Source organism: Lissotriton vulgaris, chromosome 3_1 (assembly GCF_964263255.1).
Source record: "Lissotriton vulgaris chromosome 3_1, aLisVul1.2, whole genome shotgun sequence".
NCBI lineage: Eukaryota > Metazoa > Chordata > Amphibia > Caudata > Salamandridae > Lissotriton > Lissotriton vulgaris.
Window position 1 is genome coordinate 1,080,150,045 of NC_141689.1, and position 21,288 is coordinate 1,080,171,332.

General features: G+C 42.2%; 1 protein-coding gene across 1 annotated transcript in view; it reads left to right on the forward strand.

Moving 5' to 3' along the window:
• The window catches only part of CDKL2 (cyclin dependent kinase like 2), a 446,589-nt gene that overhangs the window by 205,278 nt on the left and 220,023 nt on the right, over positions 1–21,288 (forward strand). The window contains exon 3 of the mRNA XM_086961513.1: positions 8,631–8,825. Coding sequence (XP_086817639.1) covers positions 8,631–8,825 — 195 coding nt within the window. The remainder of the gene's footprint in view (positions 1–8,630; positions 8,826–21,288) is intronic.

Below are 21,288 nucleotides of genomic sequence, written 5' to 3' on the forward strand. Positions count from 1 at the left end.
GAGTCCGAAAATGACTACCAGCACATCTTTGTCGATGGGGCGGCAGCCAATAAGATATTATCTCTAAATATGTTGCTCTGTGCATCCTCTGTGGCGTGAAATATGCATACATTTTTAACCTTACTTTCTCAAAAAGTACTGAACAGATTTACCTTTTCCTGTAGGGTCATCCCCAAACTTTTTGCCCTGTCCCTGCTGTTTTCTGAACCCGTTTTTGGTGGCTTTAGGACTCTGTGCACTTAACCTCTGCTAACCAGTGCTAAAGTGCCTTTGTTCTCTCCTTTAAACATGATAAAATTGGCTTGCACCCAATAGGCACATTTAATTTACTTCTAATCCCTAGTAAAGTGGTAATACCTCTACCCAGGGCCTGCAACCAAAATGATACTAGTGGGCCTGAGGCGCTATAAGTACCACCTGCTTAAGCAGCCTTTTGAACATATCTCCGGTATGCCATCGCAGCCTATGTGTGTAGTTTTAAATTGCCAATTCGACCTGGCATAATAAACCTTTTGCCAGGCCTAAATCTTCCCTTTTATTACATGCAAGTCACCCCTAGGGTAGGCCTTTAACAGCCCTTCTGGCTGGGTGACATGTATTTAAAAAGCTGGACATGTAATTTTATGTTTTGCATGTCCTAGTAGTGAAAAACTCTTACATTCATTTTTCAGTACTGCAAGGTCTACCTCTCCCATAGTATAACATTATGTTACCTTATTACATTTATAAAGTGCTAACTTTCAATTGGGCGTAAGTATTAATGCTGAGTTTGGTGTCTAAAGAATTGCAATTTAAAAGCCTCTTTAATGTTAAATTTGGATTTTAAGTCACAATTCGGAAAATGCCACTTTTATAAAGTTGTGTAGTTCTTCTCCTTACCATTTGGTGCCTGCAGCCTGTATCCTGGGTCACATGACTAGGTGTAGCTGGCAGTTGGTATTTGTATATTGCTCTCAGACAGTGAGACAAAGAGGAATATGTGTTGACAGGATGGGCCATCTCTGACTTGATTAGAGGGAGGAGCTCTCCCCTACCACACTTACACATCACAAAGGCTGTGCCTGAGCACACTCACAAAGGGTTTGACACTAATCTTTTGTAACCCCAGACAAGGAGGGGGCAGGGAGACAGGAAGATCCACACACATAGTGGTTGGAAGCCTTCTCCGACTTCAAAGTGGGCATCAGCCATACATTATGGACCCTCAGACCCAACTCTTCAGTACACCTTTGGCGCTGTGGAAGACTCAGAAGGTCTACTGTGCTTCACTGCAATAAGGATTGCTACTCTGTTGCGCTGCTGTGCTGTTGCCCTGCTGCCTGAGTTAAAAAGACTGAATCTGCATATTGATCCCAAGATCACCATAGTGACTACAAAGGCTAGTTGGTTGCCCTCCTGACCAGAACATCAGTGATAGAAAAGGCTCCAAGCATTTTGATCGTAGCACCTGGATTCTGTCTGTTGTGAGTCCTACTCCAAAAGTGGCGCCATCTTAGTTTGGACCCTTGGAAGTGGGCCTGAAGGTGCTCTGCCAACCCAGCTATGGTCCTGTGAGAAGAATCCATGCATCTCCTCCCAGCGGCACCACAACCGCTGCTGCACGATACATTCCCGATACAGGATCTCGCATCGCAGCTTAGAGCTTCCTCTGAACCACCAAAGCATATTCAATGCAGACCACCACATCCCAAGTCCCCCCGTCGATGACATACTTGATGATGATGCAGGACTTTTCACCGCAGGCCAACAGCTTTTTCAGAACTGCCACTGCACAACACATCCTTGATATGAAATCATTCAATGCTCCACCAACCAGGATTCAAGGTACTTTGTTCAGTGGGCTTAACTTGGTCCCTATATCCAGCCCACACTCCATTGGAATCGGCCTGAACTTGTGAGTTTGTCATGCTCCAGTGTTTTATGCTTCTAGCCACTATTTCTACTTAAAATATTGAAATTGCACATCTCCAGAATTTTTTTTAAATTGCACATCCCCGGTTCTATTGATTGAATTTTTGTCATTTTAGTCTCAAATAATTTATTACTTTTTCTTTATTTTTGTAAATTGATTTGGGCTTTTTGCTTTTGCTTTTTTACTTTATTACTGTTTGAAGTGCTGCGTAAACACTTTAGACATGACCTCTAATTAAGCCTGACTGCTTTGTGCCAAGCTACCACAGGGTTAAGCACAGGCTAATTTGGGGTTTGATTGTGTTTTACCATGACAGAGATTGTGGTTGCTGCTTGAAAAGGAGTTCACTCTCCTCAACCAGTAACCCATTTCCTACAATATTTCTTTTAGGTAATAAAACTCATGATAGCCAGATTACCTAATGTGAGTATGGGAAGTGCCAATGTAACGCATGGTGCATGCCATGATTTTGGACTAATTAAGTTCTAAAATAGTTGAAGAGCTCAAGCTGTGTTAAGTTAGTACCCATAACAGTGGTCAATAGTTGTTGTTTAGTTTAACAGAAGGTCCTGCTTTTGCCAGGAACCCCAGCAGCAATTGTTAAAATCTGTAAATTAATTATATAAGAAAACAGAACACAATTATCGTCCATAAGACAACTATGCAACAAAATCAAGAAAATAAACATAACAATAAAACAACCTCAATTGACAGCATTACAACATAACAGCACCATGAGAAACAGCTCTACAGCACAATGCAGTAACACACCACAACAACACAGAATGATAAATCAACACAGAAATATCATAACGATATAGAAACAATCTTAGCACGTCACCCGCCACAAAATACAGCACACACAGAACACAATAACGCAAACCAATGCACTACAATAATATATAACAATACCTTAGTTTCAACACACAACATAAAAACAAAGATGCATCTCAACACAATAAATTAAGAACAAAAAACAACACCCCACAACAAATCATTATCTTAACACATAACCCAACACCATAACTCAACACAGAGACACAACACTGTTTTATTATGGTATTGAGTCATGTTGTGTTATGCAGTATTGTTTTTTTTTGCATGATATTGTGTTACCTTGTACTGGCATACTGCTGAGTAATTTTGTGCTGTTGTGTTTAAGAATGTTGTATTTTGGTTATTGTTATGCTGGTATTTATTTAGGTTGCTGTGTTGTGTTAGCATGTGGTGTTTGTGAGTTAGTGTTTTGTTTATGTTCTTCAGTTTATCCTGTGTTATGCTTGTCTAATATTGTGCTGGTATATGCTTTTGGTTCTGTGTTCAACTACCATACTGTGTTTGTGTGTTGGTGGTCTTTATTATCTATATGCTGTGTTTTTTCTTGTCTTGTCTTGTGACTGTGTTGTGTTTAAATTCTGTTGTGCTCAATATGGTTATGTTTTGTATTGTTATTGTATCATTGGACAACAATGATTAACTATGTGTAAATATTCTTGTCACATACTGTCACCTTGATAGATCTGCTTTCATAATACAATGGTGAAAGTTTGCACGAAGCAATGCACTATTTATGCCCAAGGGTCTGTATCAATGCTAACCAAAAATGTCTTGTCATTTTCGACTAATCTTGCATTAATTCGCTCTGGCTCCAAAGCTTTCTTGTTTGTGCTCTGCTCTACCATGCAGAAAATTCCTAGTGTATGCTCCTCTGTCGGTTGGAATTGGTGGGTTTGAGATGGTATTATGAGTGTATTGCATGATCAATAGCTCTTTGATCAATGCATGTTGCTTAAACATAATTCCCCACCTTGTTTTGTGGATGAATGTAGGTAAGTGTGCCTCACCCGAAGGTTCGCAAAACCAGCTTGGGCAATATATTAAGGGCAAGCAATGCAGCACACTCCTAGATATACTAGCATGAAAAATACTGCTATTTATAAACACTCTTGACCAGGGAAATATAACACACCACATGTTTATTCTATAGGAAAACTGGTTAATAAGCAGACATGTACACAGCCTAGGCTTACAGTCACTGCAACGGTTAGGAAAACTATTTTGGTTTCGATTGCTGGGGCGAAAGTCGTTTGCATAGTTTGGAAAAGTTATGCTTTGTCAGTGTTTTCCTGTTATCCCTGTGTTTTGCATTTGGTGAACTCAACAATCAGGTCCACTAGAGGCTCTTCATCTTTCTCTTCAGGTTCATCATCTGGGAAAAGATGCGATGATTGTGTGACACAAACGTTTGACACAACAGGATGGCTACTACTCTCCTGACCCATGCTATGTAGTGACAAGCAGCTATAGCACGGGATTTGAGGTAGAAAGGTATAGGCATCTCAAGGACCAGCACCCGCCAAACCTACCACCAGCAAGAATCACCTCAAGTGCATCCTGCTCAACACCCGCTCCGTCCACAAGCACACAGTTGAACTCTGGAACCTCCTAGACACAACAGCACCGGATGTTGCCTTCCTCACGGAAACCTGGATGAACGCCTCCTCAGCCCCCGACATCGCCATAGCCATCCCGGAGGGCTACAAGATCACCCGGAGGGACCGCATCAACCAAACCGGAGGAGGCATCGCCATCATCCACAGAAACACCATCCGCATCACAACCAACTCAGACGATACCCTCCCCACTGCCGAACACCTGCACTTCCAGATTCACACCGACCCCAGGACTACCCTCAGAGGCACCCTAATCTACAGACCACCAGGTCCACGCACTCAATTCAGCTAAGCCATCGCAGACTTCGCAAGCCCGCACGCCCTCGCCTCCCCAGACTACATCCTCCTAGGAGACCTCAACTTCCACCTAAAGAACAACAATGACAGCAACACCACCACCCTGCTGGACAACCTCGCAAACCTCGGACTCAAGCAACTGGTGAACACCCCCACCCACTACGCCGGCCACACGCTTGATCCCGTCTTGTCCTCCAGCAAGCACATCTCCTTCAGCCACTCCACCGGACTCCACTGGACAGACCACAGCTGCGTCCACTTCGCCTTCAAGAAAACCACCACCCACCACCACCCGCAATGGCCCCCCCACAGAAGCTGGAGCAAGATCACCGCCAACCAGCTCACCGCCTCCCTCAGCCGAATCCCTCCCACCATCATGACGGACCCCACCGAAGCAGCCCGCAACCTCGCACAATGGATCACCGACTGCGCCGACGATCTCGCACCACTGAAGAAACCACCCAGCGGGCCCCACAGTAAGAAAGCCTCATGGTTCACAGACGACCTCATAAACTCCAAGAAAACATGCCGCTCCCTGGAGAAAACCAGGCGCCAGAACCAGACAACAGAGAATATGACAGCCCTCAAGAACGCCACCCGCAAGCACCACCAACTGATCCGGACCGCCAAGAGAACCACCTACAAACAGTGCCTGGACAACAACACCCACAACAGCAAGGAACTCTTCTGCATCATCAAAGAGCTCTCCAACCCCAGCGCCAGCAAAAACGCCATTACACCCTCGCAAGATCTCTGCGACTCACTCGCCTCGTTCTTCCACCGCAAGATCGCCAACATACACAACAGCTTCGGCGCACAGACCAACGACCCAACCACTGTACCAGCGCACCCAACCGCCACCCTCTGCACCTGGAACCCGGTCAGCACCGAAGACACCGCCCGCACTATGAGCACCATCCACTCCGGCTCCCCCACCGACCCATGCCCACACCACATCTTCAACAAAGCCGACTCCATCATCGCACCCCAACTCCGCGTCGTCATCAACAGCTCCTTCGCTTCAGCCACCTTCCCAGAGAGCTGGAAGCATGCCGAACTCAGCGCCCGCCTGAAAAAACCCACTGCGGACCCCAATTACCTCAAGAACTTCCGACCCATCTCGCTCCTCCCATTTCCTGCCAAAGTCATCGAGAAGACGGTCAACAAACAACTCTTCACCTTCCTCGAGACGAACGGATCCCTCGACCCGTCACAGTCCGGTTTTTTAGCCAACCACAGCACCGAGACCGCCCTCATCGCAGCCACCGACGACATCAGATCTATGCTCGACATCGGGGAAACCACCGCACTCATCCTCCTGGACCTCTCAGCAGCCTTCGACATGGTATGTCACCGCACCCTGATACAACGCCTCAGCGACACCGGAATCCAAGGCGCGGCCTTAGAATGGATCATCTCGTTCCTCGCCGGTAGAACCCAGAGAGTCCGCCTCCCCCCGTTCCGGTCAGCAGCTACTGAAGTCATCTGCGGCGTCCCACAAGGATCCTCGCTCAGCCCCACCCTCTTCAACGTCTACATGAGCCCCCTCTCAGCCATTGCATGCAAACACAACCTCAACATCATCTCCTACACCGACGACACACAGCTGATACTCTCCCTCACCCACAACCCCGCCACCGCCAGAGCCAGCCTCCAGGAAGGAATGAAGGACATCGCTGAATGGATGAAGCTCAGCCGGCTGAAGCTGAACTCTGACAAAACGGAAGTCCTCATCCTCGGACCCTCACCATCCGCCTGGGACGACTCCTGGTGGCCACCGGCCCTGGGCACCGCACCCAAGCCAACTGACCATGCACGCAACCTGGGCTTCATCCTGGATTCCTCCCTCACGATGACCAAGCAAGTCAACGCCGTCTCATCGTCCTGTTTCAACACCCTGCGCATGCTCCGAAAAATCTTCCGATGGATCCCCACCGCAACCAGGAAGATGGTCACCAAGGCCCTCGTCACCAGCCGCCTGGACTATGGTAACACCCTCTACGCCGGAACCACAGCCACGCTCCAGAAAAGACTACAGCGAATCCAAAACGCCTCGGCAAGACTCATCTTGGACATCCTCTGCCACAGCCACATCTCTGCCCATCTGAAGAACCTGCACTGGCTCCCAGTCAGCAAGAGAATCACATTCCGACTCCTCACCCACGTACACAAGGCTCTCCACGATGCGGGCCCCAGGTACCTCAACAACCGCCTCGCATTCTACACTCCTGCCCGCCAGCTCTGCTCCGCCAGCTCTGCTCCGCCAGCCTCGCCCTCGCCACCGTCCCACGTATCCATTTGGACCCCTACTGTATGCAGCACAAGACAGTGTTTGTCCTTTGGAAAAGTTGGCGATGTCCAGGACGCACATACCACCCTGCCACGACTTCTTCCAGGTCCCCCTTCCCGAAACCTGTGGTGCCTAGTTTGTTCTGTGTCAGTTCTCTTCTCCCTGAATGAAACCCACTAAAGCCCCTCTATCTAGGTTGATGCCATCCCATTGGAACAGCTACATCATCCCTGGGGGGAGGATTTCTGTCCAGGAAGAGGTACTGAAACCACACTGTAAGTCGCACTAGATGAGCTGAGGAACATTGTGGATGGGAGGCACGGGCGGGTATAATTTTGTCAAGCCTATCTTCTTCAGTTGACGTAGTGGATCACTGTTTACTTAAATCTAGGCGTAGGGAAACAGGAATCACAAGTACTGTTGCTGTCTGGTTTTCCTCATTGCTGGTGAGTTGCTTTCAATCTTTATTTCTCCCTCTGTTCCGATCTTGTAGCTAGGGTGAAAAATGTGGAGGACTTCCGTGATCCTCACTACCTTCGATGTTACTCAACATCTACATCAAGACTTTGGCCCAGCTGATTAGATCACATGGATGTTTGGCTTTGAAGTGTGTTGATGACACCAGGCTAATGGTGTTGATAAGTCTTCTAAGTAATGGTGCAAATATGGCCTGCCACTCAAGATTTCTGAGAGCAAATCTGAACAAGCATTCAAGATGAATTAGACATCATTCAACTCGCAACATGCACTAAAGATTACTAAGTGATCATATTCTCATTCATTCTCTAATGCACTCATTCAACTGCTGACTCCTTATAACATTCATACAATCTCTATACCTGGATACTGTCTGTGTTATTAGTGCGCTATACATATCAATATAACATAACATAACACTCACCCATCCACACCACACACAGAAACTTGTGACTCAGTCAGGAATGGCTTTCACTCAAACATCAGCCAAACCTAAAGACTTTACCAATTCTAGTTCTAATTTCCAGAGAAATGCCCTTTTCACCTTCCCAGACTTATACTTCAGTAATGGTAAACTCAATGGTTCCCAAATGCATCACTCAAATTTAAAAATAGAATGTTCTTTATTATGGTCATGGGATTTATTGTTTTTGTCAGTATTGTTGGATAGTATTAATACACCTTTAGTACCAAAGGTTTAATCAGACATGCTAGCACTGCCATTGTGCTAATGTTTAAATTTGTGATAACAACACTCAAGTTTCCTGGTTCCTAGGCTGATTAACTGGTCCAGTCTAGGCTTTCAATTTGCATTTTCTTTCTGTCCTTTCTTTCTGTTTATCCTATTGTAATTCGGGACTGCATGGCCCAGACAGCAAAAAAAGAAATCCGGGAGTGGATGAGATACTCTAGCTCAGACCTGAGAAACTTGAGAGCTTGGTGGTGACAATAATATTGCATGAGGGTGTGCTTCACAGTAGCCCTGGACTCAGGTGTTTGGGAGAATAGTAATGATGTGTTTGCGCACTGGAGTTCATTAAAATGAACTCAGTACCACATTGCTTTGTATTGTGGGAGTCGTTTTGCCCTTTTGATTTTCTCACGTGTTGGTTGACCTTTGGTTTACTACAATAAAGTTAGACTCTCTCTCAATGCTATTAAACTGCTCTATTTAGAAATGACTCCATTTTCTTTCTTACAGCAACTGAGACATGAGAACCTGGTGAACCTCCTAGAAGTGTGCAAGAAAAAGAAGCGTTGGTACCTGGTGTTTGAGTTTGTGGACCACACAGTACTAGATGACCTTGAGCAGTTCCCAAATGGACTTGATTTCAGTCGAGTTCGGAAATATTTATTTCAGATTATTAAGGGAATCGGATTTTGCCACAGTCACAATGTAAGTTGTACACAGAGCATGGAAGGATGAATGGAGGACCAATCATAAGAATGTGCATGATAAGAATCTTCATAATATTAATATCGGATATGTGCATGTCGCTATTGTCTGTACTGTAAGTTAAAATGATTAATATGTGGCTCAATTTTCCAATTGCCTAGAATGATTTGGAGATCTGTCTCTGCCCAGAGAAATGCCTCTAATCCCCTAAAACATCTTTGGACAGTACCTGTACACATCTTACATATGAACAGGAGTCTGGACCAATTCATTAAATCTATTTTTAACCTCCTTATATGTAGTGTGAATGGTGCTTATGAAAAATTGGGTTATTGGTTATGGGGGTATGGAAGCCCTACTCAAGAATAGTCTCAATCCTTGCCAGGGTAAACCACAAAGGTCACTAAATTAACCTGTGCTTAACTCTCTGGTAGCTTGGCACAAAGCAGTCAGGCTTAACTTCAAGGCAATGTGTAAAGTTTTTAAGCAGCGCACAAACCATAATAAAATGAAAACATAACACAGGAAAAATTCCAAAGCAATTTATAAAAATATAGTATTCTTTTTATAAATAAAATGATACTAGTACGACAAAAAATCCAATTAGTAGGTAGCACTGTAGATACTACATTTTTAAATAGTAGGTAAATATAGCATCTAAAAGTAAAAAGCGCCACTCACTGTCATCTAGTCGTGCTAGACTGGGGAAAAGTCACAATATCATGTTCTGGAAAGCCTTCCCTTGCCCTGACAAGGTCCCAAGAAGTCTGGGGTGACAAAAGACTAGAGTCAGGTTCCTTTACGTGTGCATTAGGTAAAGCCTTTCGAAATATAAGCGGCCCGGGACAGCTCTACCCCAACCATCCTGGCAGAATGGCCCTTCCTGTCCACATCTAATCCCCATACAGGAATATACAACCCTCAACAACAGAGACATTCACCGTCACCTGACGCAGGACACTGGCAGAAGGCACAAATGGTTAGGGCAAGAAAATGGCAACTTTCTAAAAGTGCCATTTTCAGAACTGTGACTTAAATTCAACTTCACCATTAAAGAGGATTTTACATTACAATTAATTTGAGTGTAAACACCACATATCTATCTGCCCCCAATCAAAAGCTATCACTTATTAAATGTAACAAGGTAAACCCATGTCAGTCAATGGGAGAGATGGACCTTACAGTAGTGAAAAATTACTTTCAGGAGTTTTTCACTACTAGGACATGTAAAACTTAAACCCACATGTCCAACATTTAAAATACTATGATCCCTGTCTTATGAGCCTTCATGGCCAACTCAATAGTGACTTATATGTATTATAAAGGTAGGTTTAGGCCCGGCAAAAGGTTTATTTTGCAAGGTTGAAATCACAGTTTAAAACCGTCCAACAGGCTGCAGTGGCATGCCTGATACATGTTTTAAAAGGCTACTTTAGTGGGTGACACAAGGAGTGCTGCAGGCCCTCTTGTAGCATTTAATTTACAAGCCATGGGTACAAGTAGTACTATTAACTAAGGACTTACAAGCAAATGAAATGTTCCAAATAAGTGTAAGCCAATTTTACCATGTTTTAGAGAAAGAAAAATGCGGGGTGCGCGTTCCATGTGCGCACCGGTCCGGGTACGTACACGTACAGTACGTGTACAATGCGCGTACCTTTTCGAGAAAGCTGCATGCTCATTGGCTGTCAACACTCCAAACCAGGAAGTGTTGGCAGCCATCTTGTGCTCAGTAGACCGAGGCACAAGAAAGCAGAAAAACAAATGTGTAGAACACAAAAAGAAAGGGGGCAGGGTAGAAACACCCTGACCCCCTAGGCCTGCCCAGGTGGTCCCACAAGGACCCCCAAGGCCCAATTTCTTTTTTTTTAAAACCCGGTATGTTTTTTGTGGGGGACCAAATCGCCGGGGCATAGTGATAAAGAAGTGTGGGGGGTGCCCAATCCCCCCACACTGCCCCTGGGACCACCGCCCCCGGGGGCAAAGCAACGCAGCCCCCTGGCTCATACTGGAGGCTCCTGGTGGGCTAGTTGGCCCCCAGGGACCTCCAGTATGCAAGGGGAATTAGTTCCACCTCTGCAATTGTGCCAGGGGGCTGCGTTGCAGAGAGGTGTAAAAAGAGGCATAGCCTCATTACACCTCTCTGCAATGCAGCCCCCTGGCGCATACTGGAGGTTCCAGGTGGGCTAGTTGGCCACCAGGGACCCCTAGTATGCAAGGGGAATTAGTTCCCCCTCTGCAAATGCGCCCGGGGGCTTCGTTGCAGAGAGGTGTAAAAAAGGGTGTGGCCTCATTACACCTCTCTGCAATGCAGCCCCCTAGCACATACTGGAGGTTCCAGGTGGGCTAGTTGGCCCCCAGGGACCCCCAGTATGCAAGGTGAATTAGTTCCCCCATCTGGAAAAGCACCCGGGGGCTGCGTTGCACAGAGGTGTAAAAAAGGGTGTGGCCTCATTACACCTTTCTGCAATGCAGCCCCCTGGCGCATACTGGAGGTTCCAGGTGGGCTAGTTGGCCCCCAGGGACCCCCAGTATGCAAGGGGAATTAGTTCCCCCTCTGCAAACATGCCAGGGGGCTGCGTTTAAGAGAGGTGTACAAACATTTTTTTTTTCAATTTATATTAAAAATGTGTAAGGTAATTTAAAAAATAATATATCTAAAAATAAATAATTTATAATAATGTAGTAAATCAGTATAAAAAATATACCAATTATTACATTTAAAAATTATCATTTACAAAACCATTGAAATTCACTGAAAAAAACATAGGTTTCAGCCATGTTATAGTTAGGAATTACCATTTAAAAAACCTTTGAAATTCACTGAAAAAAACCATAGGTTTCAGCCACGTTATAGTTAGGAATTAGCATTTAAAAAACCTTGCAAATTCACTGAAAAAACCATAGGTTTCACAGACGTTATAGTTAGGAATTAGCATTTTAAAAACCTTTGAAATTCACTGAAAAAACCAAAGGTTTCACACCAGTTATAGTTAGCTGGTCATTTTACTCATACAAAACCTTTGAAATTCCCCTGTTATAGTTAGTTCAGCTAACTATAGCTTGCGCGCCCGCAATGCACTGCTGATGACGTCACATATTACATCACTCATGACATGGTCAGTGACATCACTCATGACATCACTGATTCATTTGAGATGTCATCAGTGATGTCATGAGTGATGTCACTGGCCATGTCATGAGTGATGTAATATGTGACGTCATCAGCAGTGCATTGTGGGCGCGCGAGTTATAGTTAGCTGAATTAACTATAACAGGGAATTTTAATGGTTTTGTATGAGTGAAATGTCCAGCTAACTATGACATGTGTGAAACCTTTGTTTTTTTCTGTGAATTTCTAAGGTTTTTTAAATGCTAATTCCTAACTATAACGTGTGTGAAACCTATGGTTTTTTCAGTGAATATATATATATATATATATTCACTGAAAAAACCATAGGTTTGACACCAGTTATAGTTAGCTGGAAATTTTACTGATATAAAACCAATGAAATTCCACGTTATAGTTAGTTGGACTCACGATAACTTGCGCGTGTAATGCACTGCTGATGACATTACATATTACATCACTCATGACATGGTCAGTGACATCACTTATGACACCATCCAGTGAATGTGTGTCTTTCTAAAAAATAAATATGTTTTATATATGTATATGTAAAGGTCGAGGGAAGAATAAATGTTTAAAATATTGTCTTAATGAATGTTTTTTTCCAAAAGAAATGATTGGATAACTGGCTTATTAAGTGTATCTTAGTGAATACATATATTAGCGAGTAATGTTTAAATATTTAAATATATGTATCAGTGTTTCACTTTGTGAATAAGTGGCTGCATGGGTTGATGAGTACCTACATGTGTAGGTATTTGGGTTCTTAGATGTTTTTTTAGTATCAGTATGAGTGTTTGTATGGTTTTGTGGGGGTATTACTAATCACATAGATGCATGAATGACTAACTCTCTTTTTGTATGTGTTTAGAAGACAGCATATGTGCAGGACTGTATGGGTGGTTGAGTGTGTATATGTGTGTGTTAGTGAGTGAATGCCTGCCTCACTAGTGTCTTTATCAGTAACGAGATATGTTTTAATTTAGTATATGTGAGTATTGATATATATAAGTCAGTATATGTGAGACTAAGAGATAGAAAGAGTTCCTGTTTAAATAAGTATGTGTTTCTATAAGTGATTGTTTAAGAGAGTAAGTATGTATAAGTTTCTTTAGAAGTAACGTGGTAGTGTGTGTATAGTTTTATATGCAAATAAATGGATGTTCAATAGTTTATTTGCATGTGTGAGTATGTGTGTGAGTAACTTTTGGATGATTGTCGGTGTGTAACAGGATGTATAGGTGTATCACTACATATGATGAGTGAGTATATGTATGAGTGACTATATAGAACTGTTGGTGAATGAGAGAATGTGTATATAGATGGTGGAATTACTGAATTGGTTGTTGTAACTGGTATGGGTATCTCCATTTTTTTGAAAATGTTAATTTCTATTTTCCAATATGTGTTTTAAGGGTTACATTACACTTAAAGGAGGTCTGTCATCAGTGATGTCATGAGTGATGTCACTGACCATGTCATGAGTGATGTAATATGTAATGTCATCAGCAGTGCATTACACGCGCAAGTTATAGTGAGTCCAACTAACTATAACGTGGAATTTCATTGGTTTTATGTCAGTAAAATTTCCAGCTAACTATAACTGGTGTCAAACCTATGGTTTTTTTAGTGAATTTCATAGGTTTTTTAAATGCTACTTCCTAACTATAACGTGTGTAAAACCTAGGGTTTTTTCAGTGAATTTCATAGGTTTTTCAAATGCTATTTCCTAACTATAACGTGTGTAAAACCTATGGTTTTTTCAGTGAATTTCATAGGTTTTTTGAATGCTAGTTCCTAAGTATGAAATCACGTTCGTTACTAGATAGTGTCACCGCCTACACGTCCTGAGAAGCGCATGTAAAGTCATGTGACTTGAAAACAAGACTTCCAATTGGTTCTTAGTAGTTTCAGTTCTGGAATTTACACGAAGCACTCCACCCACTTTCCTCACAATCTTTTCTACTCTCAAGAGACAACAACGTCGAGCATCTTCCAGAAAACTTTGCTGAAATGGCTGCCCTTTCGCATTCATCTTCCGAATCTGAAGGAAACGAGCGACCACCGTTAAGAAGAAAAAAGGAATCTTTCATTTGGCAATTTTACCACTTATCCTGAAGATCAAAAGAAAGTGAATGCGCCAAAAGTAACCTGCACGATATGCAATTCGGAGCTCTCAAGGGGAAATCCAAATAGAAAATATTCCTTTTCTATACACACCATGCTGCGGCATGTTAAACAAAGACACCCTGAGCATTATGCAAAAGCATTGACAAGAGGCCTGGCCACGCTATTACCATCAGAGGTGGCCAGCACATCTTCTGGTGGACGACCTGTATCTCCATCGAGTGCTGAGATGGACTTGAGACCATATCTTGCGAAGGTGCACATGAAATGCAACGAGTGTGGAGAAATTATTTTGTATGGAGAGCAGAGCCTTGTTCTTATTAAACTCAAAATTGAAAGTCATAAATGCCCCAAGAAAAGATAAATTTCTTCACTTCATTTTCATAGTATTACATACTGAAAAATGTAGTAGCAACTTTAAGAAATCGAAAGCATCATAACACTTGTTTCCAAAAAACAAAAAAAAAAAAAAAAAGTTCTTTTCAAAACTAACTCTTTCCACCAAAACATGCTCCAAGAGCATATTATAAAATGTGTTTTCGTCGCTTTATTTTAGTGCGAGACCGGGTGCGCGCACCCTCCTATCGCGTACAGGACCTGACACTTGCATGTGAAGTCATGTGACTTCAAAACAACACTTCTAATTGGTTCTTGGTAGTTTCTATTCTGGAATTTACATGCAGCACTCCACCCACTTCCATCACTTTCTTTTCTACTCTCAAGAGAGAACAACGTTGAACATCTTCCCGAAGACTTCGCTACAATGGCTACCGTTCCGCATTCATCTTCCGAATCTGAAGGAAATGAGCGACCACCTTTGACAAGAAAAACGGAGGCCACGCTATTACCATCAGAAGTAATCAGCACATCTTCCGGTGGACGACCTGTATCTCCATCGAGTGCTGAAATGGACTTGAAACCATATCTGGCGAACGTGCACATGAAATGCAAGAACTGTGGAAAACTTCTTGTATACGGAGAGCAAAGCTTTATTCTAATTAAACACAAAATTGAGAGTCATAAATGCTCCAAGAAAAGTTACATTTCTTCACTTTATTTGGATAGTATGACATACTGAAAAATGTCGTAGCAACTTTAAGAAATCAAAAGCATCATAACACTTGTTTCCCAAAAAAAAAAAAAAAAAAAGTTCTTTTCAGAACTAACTCTTTGTACCAAAACAAGCTTCAAGAGCATATTACCTGATATTTTCTCGCCGCTTTCTTTTAGTGCGCGACCGGGTGCGCGCACCCACCTATCGCAAACAGGCGTCGAGACACGCATGTGCAGTCATGTGACTTTAAAACAACACTTCCAATTGGTTCTTACTAGTTTCTATTCTGCAATTTACACGGAACACTCCACCCACTTCCCTGGAAAACCAGTTTTTCGAAAAACTTTTAAAGCCTCCCCTTAAGAAAAAATTACAATTATAAAGTTTTATTTCCTAAGTCTCTGATCTCCAACTGTGCAACGTGGCTCCCCTGTGTGTCGTAATAAGGTCCATAAACAAAAACTACAGGGCCAGCATTATAAACATGCACAGAACCACAAAACGACTAGAGCCACCATGTTGATATATATCCTTAATATAATAAACCTCTGAGAATAAATACATAATTCCGTGGCACCCCATAACAGAAATGTGGCGTCCTCTGACTCTGCTCCATTACCAAACACCCTAACCCCCCGCCCCCCTCACTCTTCACTAAACTCCGCACTCCACCCCACCCGGACCCCCTATTACAAACCCCCAACCTACCCTCCCTGCCCAAACCCACCATGAACCTCAAACCGCCCCTGGAAAACTTATAAGACACAGGATTACTAAAACTCAAAGAATAGGCAACAGGCAGATAATGTAAATAGTACATAAAGGCACATATTTTTTCCATAATACTATTTAAAAACATGTTCTATTTTTTATAAATCTATCATGCATCTGACCCTCTAGAACTGCTTTCAAAACGTGAACTATAAACCTCTACTTTTCATTTTCAAACCATACACTTTCAATTACATTATTTTTTTTTCACAATTCATGTAATGTTACACACCTTTTCTAAAATACACCAGTCCCTGTTATTTATAAGGATTTATTTTCAGTCTTCATCAGTGACACTTTCTTAACATATAATGGAAATCACTGTAACTTTTTAAACGACAATGCTAACGCGGTAAAAATAACCCTTCATTTGCTTTCCTTTAAGAATGCAGACTATCTACCCCACGCATGCGTTTCTTGATCTTTGTATTTGGCAGCGAATACCGACCTTGAATCGGAAGACATGAACAAGAGCGCCATTGTCACATTTAAAACTGAACGTTGCATCTGCTCACACACATATCTTTCACTTAGCTAACATTCACAGAAAACAGCATTGATGTAAAAAAAAATTGACCTTGCTTTACAACTTCCTCAAATCACTCCCTTATTTTTTAACGCATCCTCCAGTTCAAGAAAAGCTACTTTTTTGATAACTACTAAGCAATAGATAAGTGACTAGACTCCTAGAAAATGTATAAAGTCATTCTGCTCCTCTCCACTGCATAGCCGACGACCTAATTCTGTGGAGTTGCTATACAACCGGCAGTGCTGCGCCGTTTCCTTTACCATCTTGGGAAATTCAAAATGGATGTCCCTCCTGCCTTCGCAAACGAGCCGGACCACTTAGAACTATTTCGACAGAGAATGCTTCTGTACTACGGCACCTTACCACTCTCAACTTTGAATACTTCATATCGATTATCATTTCGATGTTCGTATTTCACCTGTGTGCAGCCTGTATTTCATTGCCTGAGCTGTGATTTCACGTGGGCCCTGGATTTATGTCTCTGCAATTTGGTACCTCCTGAACCGAATTACAATCACCTCATGAATCCGTTACTTGATCATGAACAGCTTTGTTACAACGGAGGGTTTATGGCCTTTGCAGCGATACAAGGAGTTCTGGGTCATTGGAATATATTCGCAGCGGCGCAAGATTTCCTAACAGAGAGCTACATCGAAAACCCACCGAGCTGCCCTATGATGGTAAAAGACGCTCCAATAATGACAGATCATGAATGCTCCTTTCCTCTTCTCAATTGGATGGCTGACATGTTTTCAGATGATAACAGTGATTTCCTGTTAGAAGCACTTGCTGCATACTTTGCCTACACAATGGACGGTTAACTCTTTCCTAACAGAGAACTACATCGAAAACCCACCGACCTGCCCTCTGATAATAAAAGAGGCTCCGATTTTAACAGATCATGAGTACTGCTTTACTCTTTCCATTGGATGGCTGACATACTTTCAAATGATAAAAGTGATTTCCTGTTACAAGCAGAAGCTACCTATTTTGCCTAAACAATGCTTCAATAACTCTTATACAAACCATTGACGTCCTCATTTCCTTTTGCTTCCCTATATTCTTCACATTCTTTTCCATATTTTCTTTTGAAGAACAGACCTATTGGCTTTACTAACAGTGGACATTATGATTTCGTGTTGTTTAAATTTTGATCTTTTATATGTGGACTACATTTGTTTCTTCAGCTACTCGATTTTCAACTTTATTTTTATACAGTCTAATCTCAACAATTCTATTGCATATCTTATGTAAGGTTATTTCAAACGTACTCGATGCAAAACTCGCTAATATATGCTACATGTACCCTAATTAATGTGTAAATTTTAAACGAGTTTTTTATAACCGTAAACGCCATTTCGCATCTCAACTGCTTATTTCTGCCTCACACGCCTCTGCTCCTTTAATTTTTTATAAAATTATTAATTTAAAATACTTTACAGAAAAATATGTTCTTTCAACAATATTTCCATTGTTACTTGTGCTGTATTTCAAATGCAATACTGCAACCTTCAAAAGATATATCAATACAGTAGTTCTCCTCAATTCTGATTCGCGCACCATCCAACAGATTACATACATGCACCTCTCGCCATTTTGTCGCTTTTGGCGCCTTTTTTTCCCCGTACACAGTAACATAACACAAACTTGATAGTGCTTCGCATGTAGACAGCTGATTGATAAAGTAATGATGTATAACCACTTGCATTTTCATATATTGTTCCCTAACTGAAAGGCCAGAGACCTTCTTCCATTTATTAAAATATGATATACTTCCTTATAAGAGTGTACAATGTTTTTTTCCAACTATATTCATTTTTCTTCAACTATAGCGTTTGTATTCCATGTACTACTGACAATACCAATTACTGTGTTTTTTGCAATTTCTGTACTCATATTACATAATGATTTGCCTTTAAAACAGTACATTTCTAAATAAACATTTCAAATATTCACGGTTTCTCTTTTAATCCATAATCTCAACTGAAATGATTTCATATTGAAAAACTATTCATGGGTTCCACATAACCTTAACTGTAGACACTGAGGACCTTATTTATGAAGACCTTCCGCCGCCGGTGCCTCATTTTTTAAAATGGGAAAAAGTGACGCACCGGTGGCGCAAGGCCTTCATAAATAAAGTCCTGAATGTTTTCTTTTCTCGACCTCACTTACTGATACTAGAACCTGCAAGCCAATTACGGCCCGTGAACTCTTTCTTAGTAGGTCGCGCACCGTACAGACAGTTATACCACTGTTAAAAAAATTTTTTTACTGTTACCAAGCACCGCCACAGTTCCGCTTCACTCAGACTTAATCACTGCTCCCACGCTTCTACAGGTCAAACGCTATGTCGTATTTCTCTCCTTATCACCCTTTCATCTCCACAATAACAAACAGTTCTCCGCCTGCCACCACAGAACAGAGTGCAGATGCAGAGGCACCAAAGAGTGAACCCATCACCAACTGCCATCTCCGGCTGTTTCCATGGTTACACCTCATTCTGCACCTTGCTGAAGGCACAGGTCAAAAGTTCATGTCTCAACGTTCTACAACAAACTAAGAAGACTATTTTCCCTCCAGAAACACCTGCCAATCCACAGCTCTGTTACATGTCTTGTTTTTTCACACCCAATAGTACTTTTCGTTTAACATAAACATTAACATGCAACGTACTGTTCAATCTCCACTTATTACAATCAACCAATCATTTTTATTTTTTTAACCACACCCAGCCTCTTCCTTTTTCTTTATTTAGAATTTCAACTTCTAACTCCCATTCCACTTCCAGAACCGATCGGAGGACGACTACAAATCCCTTGAAAATGAAGGTCTGGCTAATAGGACACAGTTATATTCACTGGAGTGAAAAATATGCAGTAAGCAGACGAATTTGCAACCTCGGCTTACCAAATGTACACATAACATGGATTGCCAAAAGAGGATTGAAATGTCACCAATTGATTCCATTGGTGAAAACTTTTATGCATCTCCCAGAACCAGACCTTATAATTGTGCACTGTGGTGGGAACGATCTAGGCACAATCACTGGGGTAGGTCTGGAAATGCTTCTAAAAGACACCTTTCGACAATTGATGACACTTTTTCCTCGATCTGCCTTGGTATATTCCAATATATGCCAAAGACAGAAATGGAATTGGTCCAATCAACATTGTGCACAATTTGAGAAAGCAAGGAGACATGTAAGTAAATCTGTTTCTGCGTTCCTCAGAGATTATAGCATGGGTTCTATTTACCACAACAACTTGCGATACCACATGCAAGACGTCTATAGGAGAGACGGTGTTCATTTCACGAATGAGGGAAACAGAATCTTCCTCTGCAACATCAGGCTCTGCATCGGTACTTACTTATAAATGCAGAAAACACTCAATTAACACAAGGGCTCTTTTCAGAGCCACCTTATATCTAACCACTCAAACTTCTGATTTATCTCCATTTTCACACTCTTGTAAATAGGTGTGCGCGACCGGGTGCGCGCACCCCGTATTTTTTTTCGGGAAAAAATTATATCTTTTTGCGTTTAACGCCCTTACTGCACATCCCGAGAAAAGCTACGCAGCAAAACAATCTCTACCTTCTCCCTTTTCCATGTTTCAACGCTTTGAAATTAACAATATATTTACTCGCAGTGACAAAATGGCGAACAAAACTTCCTGATTTCCTTCGAATCGAACGTTAACAGACGTCACGCAGCAAAAAAAAATTCCGCTCACGCGCAGTCGCTTGAGTGCGCGCACGCGTGCGCGCCTATAGATATATAATTGACTTTAACTTTAATTTTCTCAACAACTACTGAACAGATTTACACCATTCCGAAAAAAGCGTAATCTGCGAACCGGACTCTACAGTTTTGCCAAATTTCTTATAAATCCATTCAGCCGTTCGACCTGTAACCGAGTCTAAAGGTCCTATGGAAAATAACATGTAGAAAACACGTTTTGGGACCCCCCTTATATCTCAGCCCCCACTTGACCAATCCCCCCCAAACTTTCAGGGAAGGAGCGCAGCGGACCGAGCCATCTTCTATGACAAATTCGCTAAGATTCTTCAACCAGGGCCAAAGTTATTCCAAATAGAATGTTGAGGATTTCCTATGGAAAACAATCCTAATTATAACTACCTACTGGCGACCGCTAGTAGGTAATATATATATATATATATATATATATATATATATTTGCAAAAAAGAAGCAGAGCACTCTGGGTAGTTCTCAAGTTTAGGTGGAAAGCTGCTTCTGTATAGAGCACTCTCAACACCAGCGACACTCTAGATCTGCTCAAATATCTGCTTTTCTATCAAAGTCTTTAAGCATAGGATTAGCATAGTGCCATCCACGCCGAGATAGAAAAGGACAAAGTCTTTTGCCATTTCTACAGAAAAATCTTTAAGCATAGGACTAGCACAGTGCTGTTCATGCTGAGCTGTAAAATGAGAAAAGCCATTTACCACTCCAGGCACAGTATTACAGCTTTGAATTGGTAAAATACCAACCAAGCCGACCTGAAATGAGTGAAAGCAACCCCTGACACACTGTTTCGCTTTACTTAGAGCTCTTCGGAGAGGTATAGCTGTGTCCAGACACGAGGGAGCACCCGGTATAAGTCAAAACAAAACCCTTTCAGGCATAGAGTGATGCATACATTATGCAAAAAAGAAGCAGAGAACTCTGGGTAGTTCTCAAGTTTAGGTGGAAAGCAGCTCCTGTATAGAGCACTCTCAACACCAGCGACACTCTAGATCTGCTCACCTCAAATGTCTGCTTTTCTATCAAAGTCTTTAAGCATAGGGTTGGCATAGTGCCATCTACACCGAGATAGAAAAAGGACA